Source organism: Lepisosteus platostomus, chromosome 6 (assembly GCF_059453375.1).
Source record: "Lepisosteus platostomus isolate fLepPlt1 chromosome 6, fLepPlt1.hap1, whole genome shotgun sequence".
Classification (NCBI taxonomy): Eukaryota; Metazoa; Chordata; class Actinopteri; order Semionotiformes; family Lepisosteidae; genus Lepisosteus; species Lepisosteus platostomus.
Window position 1 is genome coordinate 2,753,203 of NC_142616.1, and position 22,486 is coordinate 2,775,688.

Here is a 22,486-nt window from a genome sequence, read left to right on the forward strand (position 1 = left end):
GAGAGAGAGAGGGGTTAATACAGACACACTGACTGGACACTCCAGTACATTAACACTGCACTGAGAGAGAGAGGGGTTCATACAGACACACTGACTGGACACTCCAGTACATTAACACTGCACTGAGAGAGAGAGGGGTTAATACACACACACTGACTGGACACTCCAGTACATTAACACTGCACTGAGAGAGAGAGAGGGGTTCATACACACACACTGACTGGACACTCCAGTACATTAACACTGCACTGAGAGAGAGGAGGCTCAGTCACACTGAGGGAGAGAGAGGAGGCTCAGTCTCACTGAGGGAGAGAGAGGAGGCTCAGTCTCACTGAGGGAGAGAGAGGAGGCTCAGTCTCACTGAGGGAGAGAGAGGAGGCTCAGTCTCACTGAGGGAGAGAGAGGAGGCTCAGTCTCACTGAGGGAGAGAGAGGAGGCTCAGTCTCACTGAGGGAGAGAGAGGAGGCTCAGTCTCACTGAGGGAGAGAGAGGAGGCTCAGTCTCACTGAGGGAGAGAGAGGAGGCTCAGTCTCACTGAGGGAGAGAGAGGAGGCTCAGTCTCACTGAGGGAGAGGAGGCGCAGTCTCACTGAGGGAGAGGAGGCGCAGTCTCGCTGAGGGAGAGGAGGCGCAGTCTCGCTGAGGGAGAGGAGGCGCAGTCTCGCTGAGGGAGAGGAGGCGCAGTCACGCTGAGGGAGAGGAGGCGCAGTCTCGCTGAGGGAGAGGAGGCGCAGTCTCGCTGAGGGAGAGGAGGCTCAGTCTCGCTGAGGGAGAGGAGGCTCAGTCTCGCTGAGGGAGAGGAGGCTCAGTCTCGCTGAGGGAGAGGAGGCTCAGTCTCGCTGAGGGAGAGGAGGGCTCAGTCTCGCTGAGGGAGAGGAGGGCTCAGTCTCGCTGAGGGAGAGGAGGCTCAGTCTCGCTGAGGGAGAGGAGGCTCAGTCTCGCTGAGGGAGAGGAGGCTCAGTCTCGCTGAGGGAGAGGAGGCTCAGTCTCGCTGAGGGAGAGGAGGCTCAGTCTCGCTGAGGGAGAGGAGGCTCAGTCTCGCTGAGGGAGAGGAGGGCTCAGTCTCGCTGAGGGAGAGGAGGGCTCAGTCTCGCTGAGGGAGAGGAGGGCTCAGTCTCGCTGAGGGAGAGGAGGGCTCAGTCTCGCTGAGGGAGAGGAGGGCTCAGTCTCGCTGAGGGAGAGGAGGGCTCAGTCACACTGAGGGAGAGGAGGCTCAGTCACACTGAGGGAGAGGAGGCTCAGTCACACTGAGGGAGAGGAGGCTCAGTCACACTGAGGGAGAGGAGGCTCAGTCACACTCACTTCTTGAGGAAGGCCATGGCCAGGGATGCGCTCTTGCCCTCGTCGTCCTCGCTCTCGGAGTCCGAGTCCACCGTGTCGGAGCCCCAGTCCTCGTCATCGTCGCTGTCCTCGCTGTCCTCCTCCTCGTCCTGCAGCACAGCGAGAGCCCCGGTCAGCCGCCGGCCCGCCGGACGCCGGCCCGCCCCCCCCCGCCCGCGGCGCCCCCCCGCGCACCTCCGCCCCCTTCAGGAAGGCCTTGCGGGCGTCGCCGGCCGGCTCGCCGGGCGCCTTCTTCTTCAGGAAGGTCTTCACCGACATGCCGGCTTCGTCATCCTCGGCCTGGTCGGCCTCGCTGTCCGAGGACGAGCCTGCGGGACAGGGGAGGGGTCAGGGGTCAGGGGTCAGGCTGGCAGCTGGGAGCCTCACAGACACTCAGACACACAGACACACGGACCCACGGGGTCAGGGGTCAGGGGTCAGGGGTCAGGCTGGAGGCTGGGAGCCTCACACACACAGACAGACAGGAGGGGTCAGGGGTCAGGCTGGCGGCTGGGAGCCTCACACACACACACAGACAGGAGGGGTCAGGGGTCAGGCTGGCGGCTGGGAGCCACACACACACACACACACACAGACAGGAGGGGTCAGGGGTCAGGCTGGCGGCTGGGAGCCTCACACACACACACACACACACAGACAGGAGGGGTCAGGGGTCAGGCTGGCGGCTGGGAGCCTCACACACACACAGACAGGAGGGGTCAGGGGTCAGGCTGGCGGCTGTGAGCCTCACACACACACACAGACAGACAGGAGGGGTCAGGGGTCAGGCTGGCGGCTGGGAGTCTCACACACACACAGACAGGAGGGGTCAGGGGTCAGGCTGGCGGCTGTGAGCCTCACACACACACACAGACAGACAGGAGGGGTCAGGGGTCAGGCTGGCGGCTGGGAGTCTCACACACACACAGACAGGAGGGGTCAGGGGTCAGGCTGGCGGCTGTGAGCCTCACACACACACAGACAGACAGGAGGGGTCAGGGGTCAGGCTGGAGGCTGGGAGCCTCACACACAGACAGACAGGGGGCGCTCTGCGCACACGCGGCTCGGTGCTCTCCCCTGCTCTGGGTCAACCGGGGTACTCCCTGCAACCCCCCGACTCCTCCAGCTCCTCACCTTCAGAGTCTTCATCATCCTTCTCCTCCTCCTCCTCCGCCGACTGCTCCGGGTTCTGAGAGAAGGAAGAGGGAGAGACAGTCAGTCAGCCCCAGGGCAGGCTGGGATAGCAGCAGGAGTCACGAGGGAGAGGGAGAGACCGGGGTCAGTCAGCCCCAGGGCAGGCTGGGATAGCAGCAGGAGTCACGAGGGAGAGGGAGAGACCGGGGTCAGTCAGCCCCAGGGCAGGCTGGGATAGCAGCAGGAGTCACGAGGGAGAGGGAGAGACTGGGGTCAGTCAGCCCCAGGGCAGGCTGGGATAGCAGCAGGAGTCACGAGGGAGAGAGGCAGGCTGGGATAGCAGCAGGAGTCACGAGGGAGAGGGAGAGACCGGGGTCAGTCAGCCCCAGGGCAGGCTGGGATAGCAGCAGGAGTCACGAGGGAGAGGGAGAGACCGGGGTCAGTCAGCCCCAGGGCAGGCTGGGATAGCAGCAGGAGTCACGAGGGAGAGGGAGAGACTGGGGTCAGTCAGCCCCAGGGCAGGCTGGGATAGCTGCAGGAGTCACGAGGGAGAGAGGCAGGCTGGGATAGCAGCAGGAGTCACGAGGGAGAGGGAGAGACCGGGGTCAGTCAGCCCCAGGGCAGGCTGGGATAGCAGCAGGAGTCACGAGGGAGAGGGAGAGACCGGGGTCAGTCAGCCCCAGGGCAGGCTGGGATAGCAGCAGGAGTCACAAGGGAGAGGGAGAGACCGGGGTCAGTCAGCCCCAGGGCAGGCTGGGATAGCAGCAGGAGTCAAGAGGGAGAGAGGCAGGCTGGGATAGCAGCAGGAGTCACGAGGGAGAGGGAGAGACTGGGGTCAGTCAGTCCCAGGGCAGGCTGGGATAGCAGCAGGAGTCACGAGGGAGAGGGAGAGACTGGGGTCAGTCAGCCCCAGGGCAGGCTGGGATAGCAGCAGGAGTCACGAGGGAGAGAGGCAGGCTGGGATAGCACCAGGAGTCACGAGGGAGAGACTGGGGCAAGTCAGCCCCAGGGCAGGCTGGGATAGCAGCAGGAGTCATGAGGGAGAGGGAGAGACTGGGGTCAGTCAGCCCCAGGGCAGGCTGGGATAGCAGCAGGAGTCACGAGTGAGAGGGAGAGACTGGGGTCAGTCAGCCCCAGAGCAGGCTGGGATAGCAGCAGGAGTCACGAGGGAGAGGGAGAGACTGGGGTCAGTCAGCCCCAGGGCAGGCTGGGATAGCAGCAGGAGTCACGAGGGAGAGGGAGAGACTGGGGTCAGTCAGCCCCAGGGCAGGCTGGGATAGCTGCAGGAGTCACGAGGGAGAGAGGCAGGCTGGGATAGCAGCAGGAGTCACGAGGGAGAGGGAGAGACCGGGGTCAGTCAGCCCCAGGGCAGGCTGGGATAGCAGCAGGAGTCACGAGGGAGAGGGAGAGACCGGGGTCAGTCAGCCCCAGGGCAGGCTGGGATAGCAGCAGGAGTCACGAGGGAGAGGGAGAGACTGGGGTCAGTCAGCCCCAGGGCAGGCTGGGATAGCAGCAGGAGTCACGAGGGAGAGAGGCAGGCTGGGATAGCAGCAGGAGTCACGAGGGAGAGGGAGAGACCGGGGTCAGTCAGCCCCAGGGCAGGCTGGGATAGCAGCAGGAGTCACGAGGGAGAGGGAGAGACCGGGGTCAGTCAGCCCCAGGGCAGGCTGGGATACCAGCAGGAGTCACGAGGGAGAGGGAGAGACTGGGGTCAGTCAGCCCCAGGGCAGGCTGGGATAGCTGCAGGAGTCACGAGGGAGAGAGGCAGGCTGGGATAGCAGCAGGAGTCACGAGGGAGAGGGAGAGACCGGGGTCAGTCAGCCCCAGGGCAGGCTGGGATAGCAGCAGGAGTCACGAGGGAGAGGGAGAGACCGGGGTCAGTCAGCCCCAGGGCAGGCTGGGATAGCAGCAGGAGTCACAAGGGAGAGGGAGAGACCGGGGTCAGTCAGCCCCAGGGCAGGCTGGGATAGCAGCAGGAGTCAAGAGGGAGAGAGGCAGGCTGGGATAGCAGCAGGAGTCACGAGGGAGAGGGAGAGACTGGGGTCAGTCAGTCCCAGGGCAGGCTGGGATAGCAGCAGGAGTCACGAGGGAGAGGGAGAGACTGGGGTCAGTCAGCCCCAGGGCAGGCTGGGATAGCAGCAGGAGTCACGAGGGAGAGAGGCAGGCTGGGATAGCACCAGGAGTCACGAGGGAGAGACTGGGGCAAGTCAGCCCCAGGGCAGGCTGGGATAGCAGCAGGAGTCATGAGGGAGAGGGAGAGACTGGGGTCAGTCAGCCCCAGGGCAGGCTGGGATAGCAGCAGGAGTCACGAGTGAGAGGGAGAGACTGGGGTCAGTCAGCCCCAGAGCAGGCTGGGATAGCAGCAGGAGTCACGAGGGAGAGGGAGAGACTGGGGTCAGTCAGCCCCAGGGCAGGCTGGGATAGCAGCAGGAGTCACGAGGGAGAGGGAGAGACCGGGGTCAGTCAGCCCCAGGGCAGGCTGGGATAGCAGCAGGAGTCACGAGGGAGAGGGAGAGACCGGGGTCAGTCAGCCCCAGGGCAGGCTGGGATAGCAGCAGGAGTCACGAGGGAGAGGGAGAGACCGGGGTCAGTCAGCCCCAGGGCAGGCTGGGATAGCAGCAGGAGTCAAGAGGGAGAGAGGCAGGCTGGGATAGCAGCAGGAGTCACGAGGGAGAGGGAGAGACCGGGGTCAGTCAGCCCCAGGGCAGGCTGGGATAGCAGCAGGAGTCACGAGGGAGAGGGAGAGACCGGGGTCAGTCAGCCCCAGGGCAGGCTGGGATAGCAGCAGGAGTCACGAGGGAGAGGGAGAGACCGGGGTCAGTCAGCCCCAGGGCAGGCTGGGATAGCAGCAGGAGTCACGAGGGAGAGGGAGAGACCGGGGTCAGTCAGCCCCAGGGCAGGCTGGGATAGCAGCAGGAGTCAAGAGGGAGAGAGGCAGGCTGGGATAGCAGCAGGAGTCACGAGGGAGAGGGAGAGACCGGGGTCAGTCAGCCCCAGGGCAGGCTGGGATAGCAGCAGGAGTCACGAGGGAGAGGGAGAGACCGGGGTCAGTCAGCCCCAGGGCAGGCTGGGATAGCAGCAGGAGTCACGAGGGAGAGGGAGAGACCGGGGTCAGTCAGCCCCAGGGCAGGCTGGGATAGCAGCAGGAGTCAAGAGGGAGAGAGGCAGGCTGGGATAGCAGCAGGAGTCACGAGGGAGAGGGAGAGACCGGGGTCAGTCAGCCCCAGGGCAGGCTGGGATAGCAGCAGGAGTCACGAGGGAGAGGGAGAGACCGGGGTCAGTCAGCCCCAGGGCAGGCTGGGATAGCAGCAGGAGTCACGAGGGAGAGGGAGAGACCGGGGTCAGTCAGCCCCAGGGCAGGCTGGGATAGCAGCAGGAGTCACGAGGGAGAGGGAGAGACCGGGGTCAGTCAGCCCCAGGGCAGGCTGGGATAGCAGCAGGAGTCAAGAGGGAGAGAGGCAGGCTGGGATAGCAGCAGGAGTCACGAGGGAGAGAGGCAGGCTGGGATAGCAGCAGGAGTCACGAGGGAGAGACTGGGGCCAGTCAGCCCCAGGGCAGGCTGGGATAGCAGCAGGAGTCATGAGGGAGAGGGAGAGGGAGAGACCGGGGTCAGTCAGCCCCAGAGCAGGCTGGGATAGCAGCAGGAGTCACGAGGGAGAGACTGGGGTCAGACAGCCTTAGAGCAGGCTGGGATAGCAGCAGGAGTCACGAGGGAGAGACTGGGGCAAGTCAGCCCCAGGGCAGGCTGGGATAGCAGCAGGAGTCATGAGGGAGAGGGAGAGGGAGAGACCGGGGTCAGTCAGCCCCAGAGCAGGCTGGGATAGCAGCAGGAGTCACGAGGGAGAGGGAGAGACTGGGGTCAGTCAGCCCCAGGGCAGGCTGGGATAGCAGCAGGAGTCACGAGGGAGAGGGAGAGACTGGGGTCAGACAGCCCCAGGGCAGGCTGGGATAGCAGCAGGAGTCACGAGTGAGAGGGAGAGACTGGGGTCAGACAGCCCCAGGGCAGGCTGGGATAGCAGCAGGAGTCACGAGGGAGAGACTGGGGTCAGTCAGTCCCAGGGCAGGCTGGGATAGCAGCAGGAGTCACGAGGGAGAGGGAGAGACTGGGGTCAGTCAGCCCCAGGGCAGGCTGGGATAGCAGCAGGAGTCACGAGGGAGAGAGGCAGGCTGGGATAGCACCAGGAGTCACGAGGGAGAGACTGGGGCAAGTCAGCCCCAGGGCAGGCTGGGATAGCAGCAGGAGTCATGAGGGAGAGGGAGAGGGAGAGACCGGGGTCAGTCAGTCCCAGGGCAGGCTGGGATAGCAGCAGGAGTCACGAGTGAGAGGGAGAGACTGGGGTCAGTCAGCCCCAGAGCAGGCTGGGATAGCAGCAGGAGTCACGAGGGAGAGACTGGGGTCAGACAGCCCCAGGGCAGGCTGGGATAGCAGCAGGAGTCACGAGTGAGAGGGAGAGACTGGGGTCAGACAGCCCCAGGGCAGGCTGGGATAGCAGCAGGAGTCACGAGGGAGAGGGAGAGACCGGGGTCAGTCAGCCCCAGGGCAGGCTGGGATAGCAGCAGGAGTCAAGAGGGAGAGAGGCAGGCTGGGATAGCAGCAGGAGTCACGAGGGAGAGAGGCAGGCTGGGATAGCAGCAGGAGTCACGAGGGAGAGACTGGGGCCAGTCAGCCCCAGGGCAGGCTGGGATAGCAGCAGGAGTCATGAGGGAGAGGGAGAGGGAGAGACCGGGGTCAGTCAGCCCCAGAGCAGGCTGGGATAGCAGCAGGAGTCACGAGGGAGAGACTGGGGTCAGACAGCCTTAGAGCAGGCTGGGATAGCAGCAGGAGTCACGAGGGAGAGACTGGGGCAAGTCAGCCCCAGGGCAGGCTGGGATAGCAGCAGGAGTCATGAGGGAGAGGGAGAGGGAGAGACCGGGGTCAGTCAGCCCCAGAGCAGGCTGGGATAGCAGCAGGAGTCACGAGGGAGAGGGAGAGACTGGGGTCAGTCAGCCCCAGGGCAGGCTGGGATAGCAGCAGGAGTCACGAGGGAGAGGGAGAGACTGGGGTCAGACAGCCCCAGGGCAGGCTGGGATAGCAGCAGGAGTCACGAGTGAGAGGGAGAGACTGGGGTCAGACAGCCCCAGGGCAGGCTGGGATAGCAGCAGGAGTCACGAGGGAGAGGGAGAGACTGGGGTCAGACAGCCCCAGGGCAGGCTGGGATAGCAGCAGGAGTCACGAGGGAGAGACTGGGGTCAGTCAGTCCCAGGGCAGGCTGGGATAGCAGCAGGAGTCACGAGGGAGAGGGAGAGACTGGGGTCAGTCAGCCCCAGGGCAGGCTGGGATAGCAGCAGGAGTCACGAGGGAGAGAGGCAGGCTGGGATAGCACCAGGAGTCACGAGGGAGAGACTGGGGCAAGTCAGCCCCAGGGCAGGCTGGGATAGCAGCAGGAGTCATGAGGGAGAGGGAGAGGGAGAGACCGGGGTCAGTCAGCCCCAGAGCAGGCTGGGATAGCAGCAGGAGTCACGAGGGAGAGGGAGAGACTGGGGTCAGTCAGCCCCAGGGCAGGCTGGGATAGCAGCAGGAGTCACGAGGGAGAGGGAGAGACTGGGGTCAGACAGCCCCAGGGCAGGCTGGGATAGCAGCAGGAGTCACGAGGGAGAGGGAGAGACCGGGGTCAGTCAGCCCCAGGGCAGGCTGGGATAGCAGCAGGAGTCACGAGGGAGAGGGAGAGACTGGGGTCAGTCAGCCCCAGAGCAGGCTGGGATAGCAGCAGGAGTCACGAGGGAGAGACTGGGGTCAGACAGCCCCAGGGCAGGCTGGGATAGCAGCAGGAGTCACGAGTGAGAGGGAGAGACTGGGGTCAGACAGCCCCAGGGCAGGCTGGGATAGCAGCAGGAGTCAAGAGGGAGAGAGGCAGGCTGGGATAGCAGCAGGAGTCACGAGGGAGAGAGGCAGGCTGGGATAGCAGCAGGAGTCACGAGGGAGAGACTGGGGCCAGTCAGCCCCAGGGCAGGCTGGGATAGCAGCAGGAGTCATGAGGGAGAGGGAGAGGGAGAGACCGGGGTCAGTCAGCCCCAGAGCAGGCTGGGATAGCAGCAGGAGTCACGAGGGAGAGACTGGGGTCAGACAGCCTTAGAGCAGGCTGGGATAGCAGCAGGAGTCACGAGGGAGAGACTGGGGCAAGTCAGCCCCAGGGCAGGCTGGGATAGCAGCAGGAGTCATGAGGGAGAGGGAGAGGGAGAGACCGGGGTCAGTCAGCCCCAGAGCAGGCTGGGATAGCAGCAGGAGTCACGAGGGAGAGGGAGAGACTGGGGTCAGTCAGCCCCAGGGCAGGCTGGGATAGCAGCAGGAGTCACGAGGGAGAGGGAGAGACTGGGGTCAGACAGCCCCAGGGCAGGCTGGGATAGCAGCAGGAGTCACGAGTGAGAGGGAGAGACTGGGGTCAGACAGCCCCAGGGCAGGCTGGGATAGCAGCAGGAGTCACGAGGGAGAGACTGGGGTCAGTCAGTCCCAGGGCAGGCTGGGATAGCAGCAGGAGTCACGAGGGAGAGGGAGAGACTGGGGTCAGTCAGCCCCAGGGCAGGCTGGGATAGCAGCAGGAGTCACGAGGGAGAGAGGCAGGCTGGGATAGCACCAGGAGTCACGAGGGAGAGACTGGGGCAAGTCAGCCCCAGGGCAGGCTGGGATAGCAGCAGGAGTCATGAGGGAGAGGGAGAGGGAGAGACCGGGGTCAGTCAGCCCCAGAGCAGGCTGGGATAGCAGCAGGAGTCACGAGGGAGAGGGAGAGACTGGGGTCAGTCAGCCCCAGGGCAGGCTGGGATAGCAGCAGGAGTCACGAGGGAGAGGGAGAGACTGGGGTCAGACAGCCCCAGGGCAGGCTGGGATAGCAGCAGGAGTCACGAGGGAGAGGGAGAGACCGGGGTCAGTCAGCCCCAGGGCAGGCTGGGATAGCAGCAGGAGTCACGAGTGAGAGGGAGAGACTGGGGTCAGTCAGCCCCAGAGCAGGCTGGGATAGCAGCAGGAGTCACGAGGGAGAGACTGGGGTCAGACAGCCCCAGGGCAGGCTGGGATAGCAGCAGGAGTCACGAGTGAGAGGGAGAGACTGGGGTCAGTCAGCCCCAGGGCAGGCTGGGATAGCAGCCGGGCTCATGAGGTACGACAGGGGTGTGGTGTCGGGGTACAGTGGGGTGTGTCATCGAGTGACAGAGGTCTGTGAGTGAGCTACGATGGGCACCATTGTTGGGGCTCAGAGTGGTGTGTAGGTGGGGTCCTGGGGCGTGTTCTTGGGGTGTGGTCTGTGAGCCTGGGACCCACCTCCTTGTAGCTGGTGATCTCGGCCTCGTAGTCCCGGTTGTACTTGCGGATCTTCTGCCTCAGGGTGCTGAGGGCCTTGGCGTTGTTCTTGTTCATCTTCTTCTTGCCCTCCTTGTCCTCCCACAGCTGAGACACAGACAGGGGTCAGTCGGGACAGGGGACAGGGGACACGGGACACAGACAGGGGTCAGTCCACACACCGGACACCGGACACAGACAGGGGTCAGTCGGGACACGGGACACGGGACACAGACAGGGGTCAGTCCACACACCGGACACTGGCAACAGACAGGGGTCAGTCCACACACCGGACACCGGACACAGACAGGGGTCAGTCCACACACCGGACACCGGACACAGACAGGGGTCAGTCAGGACACCGGACACCGGACACAGACAGGGGTCAGTCCGGACACCGGACACTGGACACAGACAGGGGTCAGTCCAGACACCGGACACTGGACACAGACAGGGGTCAGTCCAGACACCGGACACAGACAGGGGTCAGTCCAGACACCGGACACAGACAGGGGTCAGTCCAGACACCGGACAGCGGACACAGACAGGGGTCAGTCCAGACACCGGACAGCGGACACAGACAGGGGTCAGTCCAGACACCGGACAGCGGACACAGACAGGGGTCAGTCCAGACAGAGGCGGACAGCGGACACAGACAGGGGTCAGTCCAGACAGCGGACAGCGGACACAGACAGGGGTCAGTCCAGACAGCGGACACAGACAGGGGTCAGTCCAGACAGCGGACAGCGGACACAGACAGGGGTCAGTCCAGACAGCGGACACTGGACACAGACAGGGGTCAGTCCGGACAGCGGACACAGACAGGGGTCAGTCCGGACAGCGGACACAGACAGGGGTCAGTCCGGACAGCGGACACAGACAGGGGTCAGTCCGGACAGCGGACACCGGACACAGACAGGGGTCAGTCCAGACACCGGACAGCGGACACAGACAGGGGTCAGTCCAGACACCGGACAGCGGACACAGACAGGGGTCAGTCCAGACAGCGGACACAGACAGGGGTCAGTCCAGACAGAGGCGGACAGCGGACACAGACAGAGGCGGACAGCGGACACAGACAGAGGCGGACAGCGGACACAGACAGGGGTCAGTCCAGACACCGGACACTGGACACAGACAGGGGTCAGTCCAGACACCGGACAGCGGACACAGACAGGGGTCAGTCCAGACACCGGACACTGGACACAGACAGGGGTCAGTCCAGACACCGGACACTGGACACAGACAGGGGTCAGTCCAGACAGCGGACACAGACAGGGGTCAGTCCAGACAGAGGCGGACAGCGGACACAGACAGGGGTCAGTCCAGACACCGGACACTGGACACAGACAGGGGTCAGTCCAGACAGCGGACAGCGGACACAGACAGGGGTCAGTCCAGACAGCGGACACTGGACACAGACAGGGGTCAGTCCAGACAGCGGACACAGACAGGGGTCAGTCCAGACAGCGGACAGCGGACACAGACAGGGGTCAGTCCAGACAGCGGACACAGACAGGGGTCAGTCCAGACAGAGGCGGACACCGGACACAGACAGGGGTCAGTCCAGACACCGGACACAGACAGGGGTCAGTCCAGACACCGGACACCGGACACAGACAGGGGTCAGTCCAGACACCGGACAGCGGACACAGACAGGGGTCAGTCCAGACAGCGGACACAGACAGGGGTCAGTCCAGACAGCGGACACTGGACACAGACAGGGGTCAGTCCAGACACCGGACACTGGACACAGACAGGGGTCAGTCCAGACAGAGGCGGACAGCGGACACAGACAGGGGTCAGTCCAGACACCGGACACTGGACACAGACAGGGGTCAGTCCAGACACCGGACAGCGGACACAGACAGGGGTCAGTCCAGACACCGGACACTGGACACAGACAGGGGTCAGTCCAGACACCGGACACTGGACACAGACAGGGGTCAGTCCAGACAGCGGACACAGACAGGGGTCAGTCCAGACAGAGGCGGACAGCGGACACAGACAGGGGTCAGTCCAGACACCGGACACTGGACACAGACAGGGGTCAGTCCAGACAGCGGACAGCGGACACAGACAGGGGTCAGTCCAGACAGCGGACACTGGACACAGACAGGGGTCAGTCCAGACAGCGGACACAGACAGGGGTCAGTCCAGACAGCGGACAGCGGACACAGACAGGGGTCAGTCCAGACAGCGGACACAGACAGGGGTCAGTCCAGACAGAGGCGGACACCGGACACAGACAGGGGTCAGTCCAGACACCGGACACAGACAGGGGTCAGTCCAGACACCGGACACCGGACACAGACAGGGGTCAGTCCAGACACCGGACAGCGGACACAGACAGGGGTCAGTCCAGACAGCGGACACAGACAGGGGTCAGTCCAGACAGAGGCGGACAGCGGACACAGACAGGGGTCAGTCCAGACAGCGGACACAGACAGGGGTCAGTCCAGACAGAGGCGGACAGCGGACACAGACAGGGGTCAGTCCAGACAGCGGACAGCGGACACAGACAGGGGTCAGTCCAGACAGAGGCGGACAGCGGACACAGACAGGGGTCAGTCCAGACAGCGGACACAGACAGGGGTCAGTCCAGACACCGGACACAGACAGGGGTCAGTCCAGACACCGGACACAGACAGGGGTCAGTCCAGACACCGGACACTGGACACAGACAGGGGTCAGTCCAGACAGCGGACACAGACAGGGGTCAGGCCAGACAGCGGACACTGGACACAGACAGGGGTCAGTCCAGACAGCGGACACAGACAGGGGTCAGTCCAGACAGAGGCGGACAGCGGACACAGACAGGGGTCAGTCCAGACAGCGGACACAGACAGGGGTCAGTCCAGACAGAGGCGGACAGCGGACACAGACAGGGGTCAGTCCAGACACCGGACACTGGACACAGACAGGGGTCAGTCCAGACACCGGACAGCGGACACAGACAGGGGTCAGTCCAGACAGCGGACAGCGGACACAGACAGGGGTCAGTCCGGACAGCGGACACAGACAGGGGTCAGTCCAGACACCGGACAGCGGACACAGACAGGGGTCAGTCCAGACAGCGGACACAGACAGGGGTCAGTCCAGACAGCGGACAGCGGACACAGACAGGGGTCAGTCCAGACAGCGGACACCGGACACAGACAGGGGTCAGTCCGGACAGCGGACAGCGGACACAGACAGGGGTCGGTCCAGACAGCGGACAGCGGACACAGACAGGGGTCAGTCCGGACAGCGGACAGCGGACACAGACAGGGGTCAGTCCAGACAGCGGACACTGGACACAGACAGGGGTCAGTCCAGACAGCGGACACTGGACACAGACAGGGGTCAGTCCAGACAGCGGACACAGACAGGGGTCAGTCCAGACAGAGGCGGACAGCGGACACAGACAGGGGTCAGTCCAGACAGCGGACACAGACAGGGGTCAGTCCAGACAGCGGACACTGGACACAGACAGGGGTCAGTCCAGACACCGGACACTGGACACAGACAGGGGTCAGTCCAGACAGAGGCGGACAGCGGACACAGACAGGGGTCAGTCCAGACAGCGGACAGCGGACACAGACAGGGGTCAGTCAGGACACCGGACAGCGGACACAGACAGGGGTCAGTCCAGACAGCGGACAGCGGACACAGACAGGGGTCAGTCCAGACAGCGGACAGCGGACACAGACAGGGGTCAGTCCAGACAGCGGACACAGACAGGGGTCAGTCCAGACAGCGGACAGCGGACACAGACAGGGGTCAGTCCAGACAGCGGACAGCGGACACAGACAGGGGTCAGTCCAGACAGCGGACACAGACAGGGGTCAGTCCAGACAGCGGACACAGACAGGGGTCAGTCCAGACAGAGGCGGACAGCGGACACAGACAGGGGTCAGTCCAGACACCGGACACTGGACACAGACAGGGGTCAGTCCAGACAGCGGACAGCGGACACAGACAGGGGTCAGTCCAGACAGCGGACAGCGGACACAGACAGGGGTCAGTCCAGACAGAGGCGGACAGCGGACACAGACAGGGGTCAGTCCAGACACCGGACACAGACAGGGGTCAGTCCAGACACCGGACAGCGGACACAGACAGGGGTCAGTCCAGACAGCGGACAGCGGACACAGACAGGGGTCAGTCCAGACAGCGGACACTGGACACAGACAGGGGTCAGTCCAGACACCGGACACTGGACACAGACAGGGGTCAGTCCAGACAGCGGACAGCGGACACAGACAGGGGTCAGTCCAGACACCGGACAGCGGACAGGGGTCAGTCCAGACAGCGGACAGCGGACACAGACAGGGGTCAGTCCAGACAGCGGACACTGGACACAGACAGGGGTCAGTCCAGACACCGGACACTGGACACAGACAGGGGTCAGTCCAGACAGCGGACAGCGGACACAGACAGGGGTCAGTCCAGACACCGGACAGCGGACACAGACAGGGGTCAGTCCAGACAGCGGACAGCGGACACAGACAGGGGTCAGTCCGGACACTGGACACAGACAGGGGTCAGTCCAGACAGAGGCGGACAGCGGACACAGACAGGGGTCAGTCCAGACAGCGGACAGCGGACACAGACAGGGGTCAGTCCAGACAGCGGACACAGACAGGGGTCAGGCCAGACAGCGGACAGCGGACACAGACAGGGGTCAGTCCAGACAGCGGACACTGGACACAGACAGGGGTCAGTCCAGACACCGGACACTGGACACAGACAGGGGTCAGTCAGGACACCGGACAGCGGACACAGACAGGGGTCAGTCCAGACAGCGGACACAGACAGGGGTCAGTCCAGACAGCGGACAGCGGACACAGACAGGGGTCAGTCCAGACACCGGACAGCGGACACAGACAGGGGTCAGTCCAGACAGCGGACAGCGGACACAGACAGGGGTCAGTCCGGACACTGGACACAGACAGGGGTCAGTCCAGACAGAGGCGGACAGCGGACACAGACAGGGGTCAGTCCAGACAGCGGACAGCGGACACAGACAGGGGTCAGTCCAGACAGAGGCGGACAGCGGACACAGACAGGGGTCAGTCCAGACACCGGACAGCGGACACAGACAGGGGTCAGTCCAGACAGCGGACACAGACAGGGGTCAGTCCAGACAGAGGCGGACAGCGGACACAGACAGGGGTCAGTCCAGACACCGGACACTGGACACAGACAGGGGTCAGTCCAGACAGCGGACAGCGGACACAGACAGGGGTCAGTCCGGACAGCGGACAGCGGACACAGAGAGGGGTCAGTCCAGACAGCGGACACAGACAGGGGTCAGTCCGGACAGCGGACACTGGACACAGACAGGGGTCAGTCCAGACAGCGGACACAGACAGGGGTCAGTCCAGACAGCGGACAGCGGACACAGACAGGGGTCAGTCCAGACAGAGGCGGACAGCGGACACAGACAGGGGTCAGTCCAGACAGCGGACACAGACAGGGGTCAGTCCAGACAGCGGACAGCGGACACAGACAGGGGTCAGTCCAGACACCGGACAGCGGACACAGACAGGGGTCAGTCCAGACAGCGGACAGCGGACACAGACAGGGGTCAGTCCAGACAGCGGACAGCGGACACAGACAGGGGTCAGTCCAGACAGAGGCGGACAGCGGACACAGACAGGGGTCAGTCCAGACAGCGGACACAGACAGGGGTCAGTCCAGACAGCGGACAGCGGACACAGACAGGGGTCAGTCCAGACACCGGACACAGACAGGGGTCAGTCCAGACACCGGACACCGGACACAGACAGGGGTCAGTCCAGACAGCGGACACTGGACACAGACAGGGGTCAGTCCAGACACCGGACACTGGACACAGACAGGGGTCAGTCCAGACAGCGGACAGCGGACACAGACAGGGGTCAGTCCAGACACCGGACACAGACAGGGGTCAGTCCAGACAGCGGACACTGGACACAGACAGGGGTCAGTCCAGACACCGGACACTGGACACAGACAGGGGTCAGTCAGGACACCGGACAGCGGACACAGACAGGGGTCAGTCCAGACAGCGGACACAGACAGGGGTCAGTCCAGACAGCGGACAGCGGACACAGACAGGGGTCAGTCCAGACACCGGACAGCGGACACAGACAGGGGTCAGTCCAGACAGCGGACAGCGGACACAGACAGGGGTCAGTCCAGACAGCGGACAGCGGACACAGACAGGGGTCAGTCCGGACACTGGACACAGACAGGGGTCAGTCCAGACAGAGGCGGACAGCGGACACAGACAGGGGTCAGTCCAGACAGCGGACACAGACAGGGGTCAGTCCAGACAGCGGACAGCGGACACAGACAGGGGTCAGTCCAGACACCGGACAGCGGACACAGACAGGGGTCAGTCCAGACAGCGGACAGCGGACACAGACAGGGGTCAGTCCAGACAGCGGACAGCGGACACAGACAGGGGTCAGTCCAGACAGAGGCGGACAGCGGACACAGACAGGGGTCAGTCCAGACACCGGACAGCGGACACAGACAGGGGTCAGTCCAGACACCGGACAGCGGACACAGACAGGGGTCAGTCCAGACAGCGGACACAGACAGGGGTCAGTCCAGACAGCGGACAGCGGACACAGACAGGGGTCAGTCCAGACAGCGGACAGCGGACACAGACAGGGGTCAGTCCAGACAGAGGCGGACAGCGGACACAGACAGGGGTCAGTCCAGACACCGGACAGCGGACACAGACAGGGGTCAGTCCAGACAGCGGACACAGACAGGGGTCAGTCCAGACAGCGGACACAGACAGGGGTCAGTCCGGACAGCGGACAGCGGACACAGACAGGGGTCAGTCCAGACACCGGACAGCGGACACAGACAGGGGTCAGTCCAGACAGCGGACAGCGGACACAGACAGGGGTCAGTCCAGACAGCGGACACAGACAGGGGTCAGTCCAGACAGCGGACAGCGGACACAGACAGGGGTCAGTCCAGACAGCGGACAGCGGACACAGACAGGGGTCAGTCCAGACAGCGGACAGCGGACACAGACAGGGGTCAGTCCAGACAGCGGACACAGACAGGGGTCAGTCCAGACAGCGGACACCGGACACAGACAGGGGTCAGTCCAGACAGCGGACACTGGACACAGACAGGGGTCAGTCCAGACAGCGGACAGCGGACACAGACAGGGGTCAGTCCAGACAGCGGACACAGACAGGGGTCAGTCCAGACAGCGGACAGCGGACACAGAGAGGGGTCAGTCCAGACAGCGGACACAGACAGGGGTCAGTCCAGACACCGGACAGCGGACACAGACAGGGGTCAGGCCAGACAGCGGACAGCGGACAGCGGACAGGCTGGGGGCGGGGCACCTCGTTGAGGTAGTCCTCCAGGTCAGCCAGTAGGCGGATGTAGAAGCGGGGGACGCCCTCCTTGTCCACGATGGTCTTGGACTTGAGGAAGGCCCTGCAGAGCTGCTCGAACTCCTCCAGGCACTTGGCCATGTCGCGGATCTTCATCGCGTTGCGGATGGTCTTGATCAGGTTGGTCAGCTCCTCGAACCTGCGCCGGCACAGGGGTCAGGCTGTGTCACGGGGAAACAGACACGGGACCGAGGCCCACACACCCAGTCTGAGCCCAGACAGGCTCTCACCGAGCAGATGAGAGAGAGAGACAGGCTCTCACCGAGCAGATGAGAGAGAGAGACAGCAGGAGAGACAGAGGCTGAGGCAGCCTGAGGAACAGTGAGCCTGTCTCTCAATAATAATAATACAGTGTGTGATCTCCTGTCCCAGCCTGAGGAACAGACAGTGAGCCCGTCTCTCAATAATAATAATACAGTGTGTGATCTCCTGTCCCAGCCTGAGGAACAGACAGTGAGCCTGTCTCTCAATAATAATAATACAGTGTGTGATCTCCTGTCCCAGCCTGAGGAACAGACAGTGAGCCCATCTCTCAATAATAATAATACAGTGTGTGATCTCCTGTCCCAGCCTGAGGAACAGACAGTGAGCCCGTCTCTCAATAATAATAATACAGTGTGTGATCTCCTGTCCCAGCCTGAGGAACAGTGAGCCTGTCTCTCAATAATAATAATACAGTGTGTGATCTCCTGTCCCAGCCTGAGGAACAGACAGTGAGCCTGTCTCTCAATAATAATAATACAGTGTGTGATCTCCTGTCCCAGCCTGAGGAACAGTGAGCCTGTCTCTCAATAATAATAATACAGTGTGTGATCTCCTGTCCCAGCCTGAGGAACAGTGAGCCTGTCTCTCAATAATAATAATACAGTGTGTGATCTCCTGTCCCAGCCTGAGGAACAGTGAGCCTGTCTCTCAATAATAATAATACAGTGTGTGATCTCCTGTCCCAGCCTGAGGAACAGTGAGCCTGTCTCTCAATAATAATAATACAGTGTGTGATCTCCTGTCCCAGCCTGAGGAACAGACAGTGAGCCTGTCTCTCAATAATAATAATACAGTGTGTGATCTCCTGTCCCAGCCTGAGGAACAGTGAGCCTGTCTCTCAATAATAATAATACAGTGTGTGATCTCCTGTCCCAGCCTGAGGAACAGTGAGCCTGTCTCTCAATAATAATAATACAGTGTGTGATCTCCTGTCCCAGCCTGAGGAACAGACAGTGAGCCTGTCTCTCAATAATAATAATACAGTGTGTGATCTCCTGTCCCAGCCTGAGGAACAGACAGTGAGCCTGTCTCTCAATAATAATAATACAGTGTGTGATCTCCTGTCCCAGCCTGAGGAACAGACAGTGAGCCTGTCTCTCAATAATAATAATACAGTGTGTGATCTCCTGTCCCAGCCTGAGGAACAGTGAGCCTGTCTCTCAATAATAATAATACAGTGTGTGATCTCCTGTCCCAGCCTGAGGAACAGACAGTGAGCTTGTCTCTCAATAATAATAATACAGTGTGTGATCTCCTGTCCCAGCCTGAGGAACAGACAGTGAGCCTGTCTCTCAATAATAATAATACAGTGTGTGATCTCCTGTCCCAGCCTGAGGAACAGACAGTGAGCCTGTCTCTCAATAATAATAATACAGTGTGTGATCTCCTGTCCCAGCCTGAGGAACAGACAGTGAGCCTGTCTCTCAATAATAATAATACAGTGTGTGATCTCCTGTCCCAGCCTGAGGAACAGACAGTGAGCCCGTCTCTCAATAATAATAATACAGTGTGTGATCTCCTGTCCCAGCCTGAGGAACAGACAGTGAGGCTGTCTCTCAATAATAATAATAATACAGTGTGTGATCTCCTGTCCCAGCCTGAGGAACAGACAGTGAGCCTGTCTCTCAATAATAATAATACAGTGTGTGATCTCCTGTCCCAGCCTGAGGAACAGTGAGCCCGTCTCTCAATAATAATAATACAGTGTGTGATCTCCTGTCCCAGCCTGAGGAACAGACAGTGAGCCTGTCTCTCAATAATAATAATACAGTGTGTGATCTCCTGTCCCAGCCTGAGGAACAGACAGTGAGCCCGTCTCTCAATAATAATAATACAGTGTGTGATCTCCTGTCCCAGCCTGAGGAACAGACAGTGAGGCTGTCTCTCAATAATAATAATAATACAGTGTGTGATCTCCTGTCCCAGCCTGAGGAACAGACAGTGAGCCTGTCTCTCAATAATAATAATACAGTGTGTGATCTCCTGTCCCAGCCTGAGGAACAGTGAGCCCGTCTCTCAATAATAATAATACAGTGTGTGATCTCCTGTCCCAGCCTGAGGAACAGACAGTGAACCTGTCTCTCAATAATAATAATACAGTGTGTGATCTCCTGTCACAGCCTGAGGAACAGACAGTGAGCCCGTCTCTCAATAATGCTCCGTATGTCTATATGTAAATATTTTATGACTGTGCCTTTATTGTAAATGCCTGTAAGTGTCTGGTGTTTTATGTTAATGTTTTATGTTTAATGTTTTTGTTTTATGTTAATGGTATTTGTTTTGCTTTGGCAACACTTATTTTACTCATTGGTCATGCTAATAAAACACCTCGAACTGAAACTGACTGAGGTGGAGAGAGACAGGGACTGAGGAGGATTGACGAGGAGGAGAGACGGGGACCGAGAGAGACGGGGACCGAGAGAGACGGGGACCGAGAGAGACGGGGACCGAGAGAGACGGGGACTGAGGAGGAGAGACGGGGACCGAGAGAGACGGGGACCGAGAGAGACGGGGACCGAGAGAGACGGGGACCGAGAGAGACGGGGACCGAGAGAGACGGGGAGGGAGAGAGACGGGGACCGAGAGAGACGGGGACTGAGGAGGAGAGACGGGGACCGAGAGAGACGGGGACCGAGAGAGACGGGGACCGAGAGAGACGGGGAGGGAGAGAGACGGGGAGGGAGAGAGACGGGGACCGAGAGAGACGGGGAGGGAGACTGACCTCTTGTCCTTGGCACTACGCACCACCCTCTTCGTGTCCTCCTCATCGTCACTGAGCAAGAGAGACCTGGGGAGGGACAGACAGACGTCAACAGATCAGGACTGAGCGCAGGCAGGCAGGGAGACAGCGAGCGAGACGATGAGACAGGCAGGCGGACAGGGAGATGATGAGACAGGCAGGCAGCACAGCCTCACAGCAGGCGGACAGGGAGATGATGAAACAGACAGACAGGGAGATGATGAAACAGACAGACAGCACAGCCCCACAGCAGACAGACAGGGAGATGATGAAACAGACAGACAGGCAGGCAGCACAGCCCCACAGCAGACAGACAGGGAGATGATGAAACAGACAGACAGGCAGGCAGCACAGCCCCACAGCAGACAGACAGGGAGATGATGAAACAGAGAGACAGGCGGGGAGACAGACAGGGAGATGATGAAACAGACAGACAGGGAGATGATGAAACAGACAGACAGGCAGGCAGCACAGCCCCACAGCAGACAGACAGGGAGATGATGAGACAGACAGACAGGCAGCACAGCCCCACAGCAGGGGGACAGGGAGATGATGAAACAGACAGACAGGCAGGCAGCACAGCCCCACAGCAGGGGGACAGGGAGATGATGAGACAGACAGGGAGATGATGAGACAGACAGGGAGATGATGAGACAGACAGACAGGCAGGCAGCACAGCCCCACAGCAGGCGGACAGGGAGATGATGAGACAGACAGACAGGCGGGGAGACAGACAGGGAGATGATGAGACAGACAGACAGGCAGGCAGCACAGCCCCACAGCAGGCGGACAGGGAGATGATGAGACAGACAGACAGGCGGGGAGACAGACAGGGAGATGATGAAACAGACAGACAGCACAGCCTCACAGCAGGCGGACAGGGAGATGATGAAACAGACAGACAGGGAGATGATGAAACAGACAGACAGGCAGGCAGCACAGCCCCACAGCAGGGGGACAGGGAGATGATGAAACAGACAGACAGGGAGATGATGAAACAGACAGACAGGCAGGCAGCACAGCCCCACAGCAGGGGGACAGGGAGATGATGAGACAGACAGACAGGCGGGGAGACAGACAGGGAGATGATGAAACAGACAGACAGGCAGGCAGCACAGCCCCACAGCAGGGGGACAGGGAGATGATGAGACAGACAGACAGGCGGGGAGACAGACAGGGAGATGATGAAACAGACAGACAGGCAGCACAGCCCCACAGCAGACAGACAGGGAGATGATGAGACAGACAGACAGGCAGCACAGCCCCACAGCAGGGGGACAGGGAGATGATGAAACAGACAGACAGGCAGGCAGCACAGCCCCACAGCAGGGGGACAGGGAGATGATGAGACAGACAGACAGGCGGGGAGACAGACAGGGAGATGATGAGACAGACAGACAGGCGGGGAGACAGACAGGGAGATGATGAGACAGACAGACAGGCAGGCAGCACAGCCCCACAGCAGACAGACAGGGAGATGATGAGACAGACAGACAGGCAGGCAGCACAGCCCCACAGCAGGGGGACAGGGAGATGATGAAACAGACAGACAGGCAGGCAGCACAGCCCCACAGCAGGGGGACAGGGAGATGATGAGACAGACAGGCAGGCAGACAGACAGACAGGGAGATGATGAGACAGACAGACAGACAGGCAGGCAGGCAGCACAGCCCCACAGCCGGCGGACAGACTCACTGCTTGGCGTAGGTGCTGCCGGTGGGCTTGGGCGCGATCTCGTCCCCGGAGGACGACTCTTCGGACTCGCTGTCGGAGCCGGTGGCAAAGAACCGAGACATGATCTTGTGCTGACAGACCTGAGACAGAGAGAGAGAGAGACAGGGGGTTAAACTGACCGACTCAAAATCGGGCCTGTCCCAGGCCAGCAGACCCACCCGGGCCCAAGGCCACGCCACGCCACGCCACGCGGCGCCCGTCCCCCGGCTCTTCTCCTTTTGTCTTTTTTCTTTAAGAAAATCAGTTGATCTGCACGCAAGTCTCGGCCAGGCCGCAGCGGCCGCCCGCCCGAGTCCCCACGCACACGCCGGCCCGGGTCCGTCACTCGTGGAAACCGAGCCCCTCGGCCATCGGCCGTTTCTCTCCGCGGGACGCCTCTCACCCGTATTCGAGTGAAACGATCGTCTTTCCTCGCTTATCCGTCGGTTCGGCGGCGATTTCAGATCCAGTTTGGCTCCTCTGTGTATCTGAACGCAACGGCGTGTAGCGCAGCGCCTCGAGAACTCCAACAGGAAAAGGAAGTGCGGGGGCCCCCCTCGTGAGCGCGCTCGGTGCATTCTGGGAGATGTAGTTTCCCCCCTGCCGGTTTTGT

At 61.5% G+C, this 22,486-nt stretch overlaps 1 protein-coding gene across 3 annotated transcripts in view; it reads right to left on the bottom strand.

Moving 5' to 3' along the window:
- The window catches only part of eif3c (eukaryotic translation initiation factor 3, subunit C), a 47,003-nt gene extending 24,570 nt beyond the window's left edge, over positions 1-22,433 (bottom strand). For all 3 annotated transcript variants that reach the window (XM_088633837.1, XM_088633835.1, XM_088633836.1), the window contains exons 1-8: positions 22,277-22,433; positions 21,856-21,974; positions 20,143-20,208; positions 17,106-17,295; positions 9,745-9,870; positions 2,454-2,508; positions 1,515-1,648; positions 1,302-1,429 (exon numbers count right to left, since the gene is read on the bottom strand). In XM_088633837.1, the coding sequence (XP_088489963.1) occupies positions 1,302-1,429; positions 1,515-1,648; positions 2,454-2,508; positions 9,745-9,870; positions 17,106-17,295; positions 20,143-20,208; positions 21,856-21,956 (800 nt within the window). In that variant the 5' untranslated portion in view covers positions 21,957-21,974; positions 22,277-22,433. The remainder of the gene's footprint in view (positions 1-1,301; positions 1,430-1,514; positions 1,649-2,453; positions 2,509-9,744; positions 9,871-17,105; positions 17,296-20,142; positions 20,209-21,855; positions 21,975-22,276) is intronic.
- Positions 22,434-22,486: the final 53 nt, after the last annotated feature.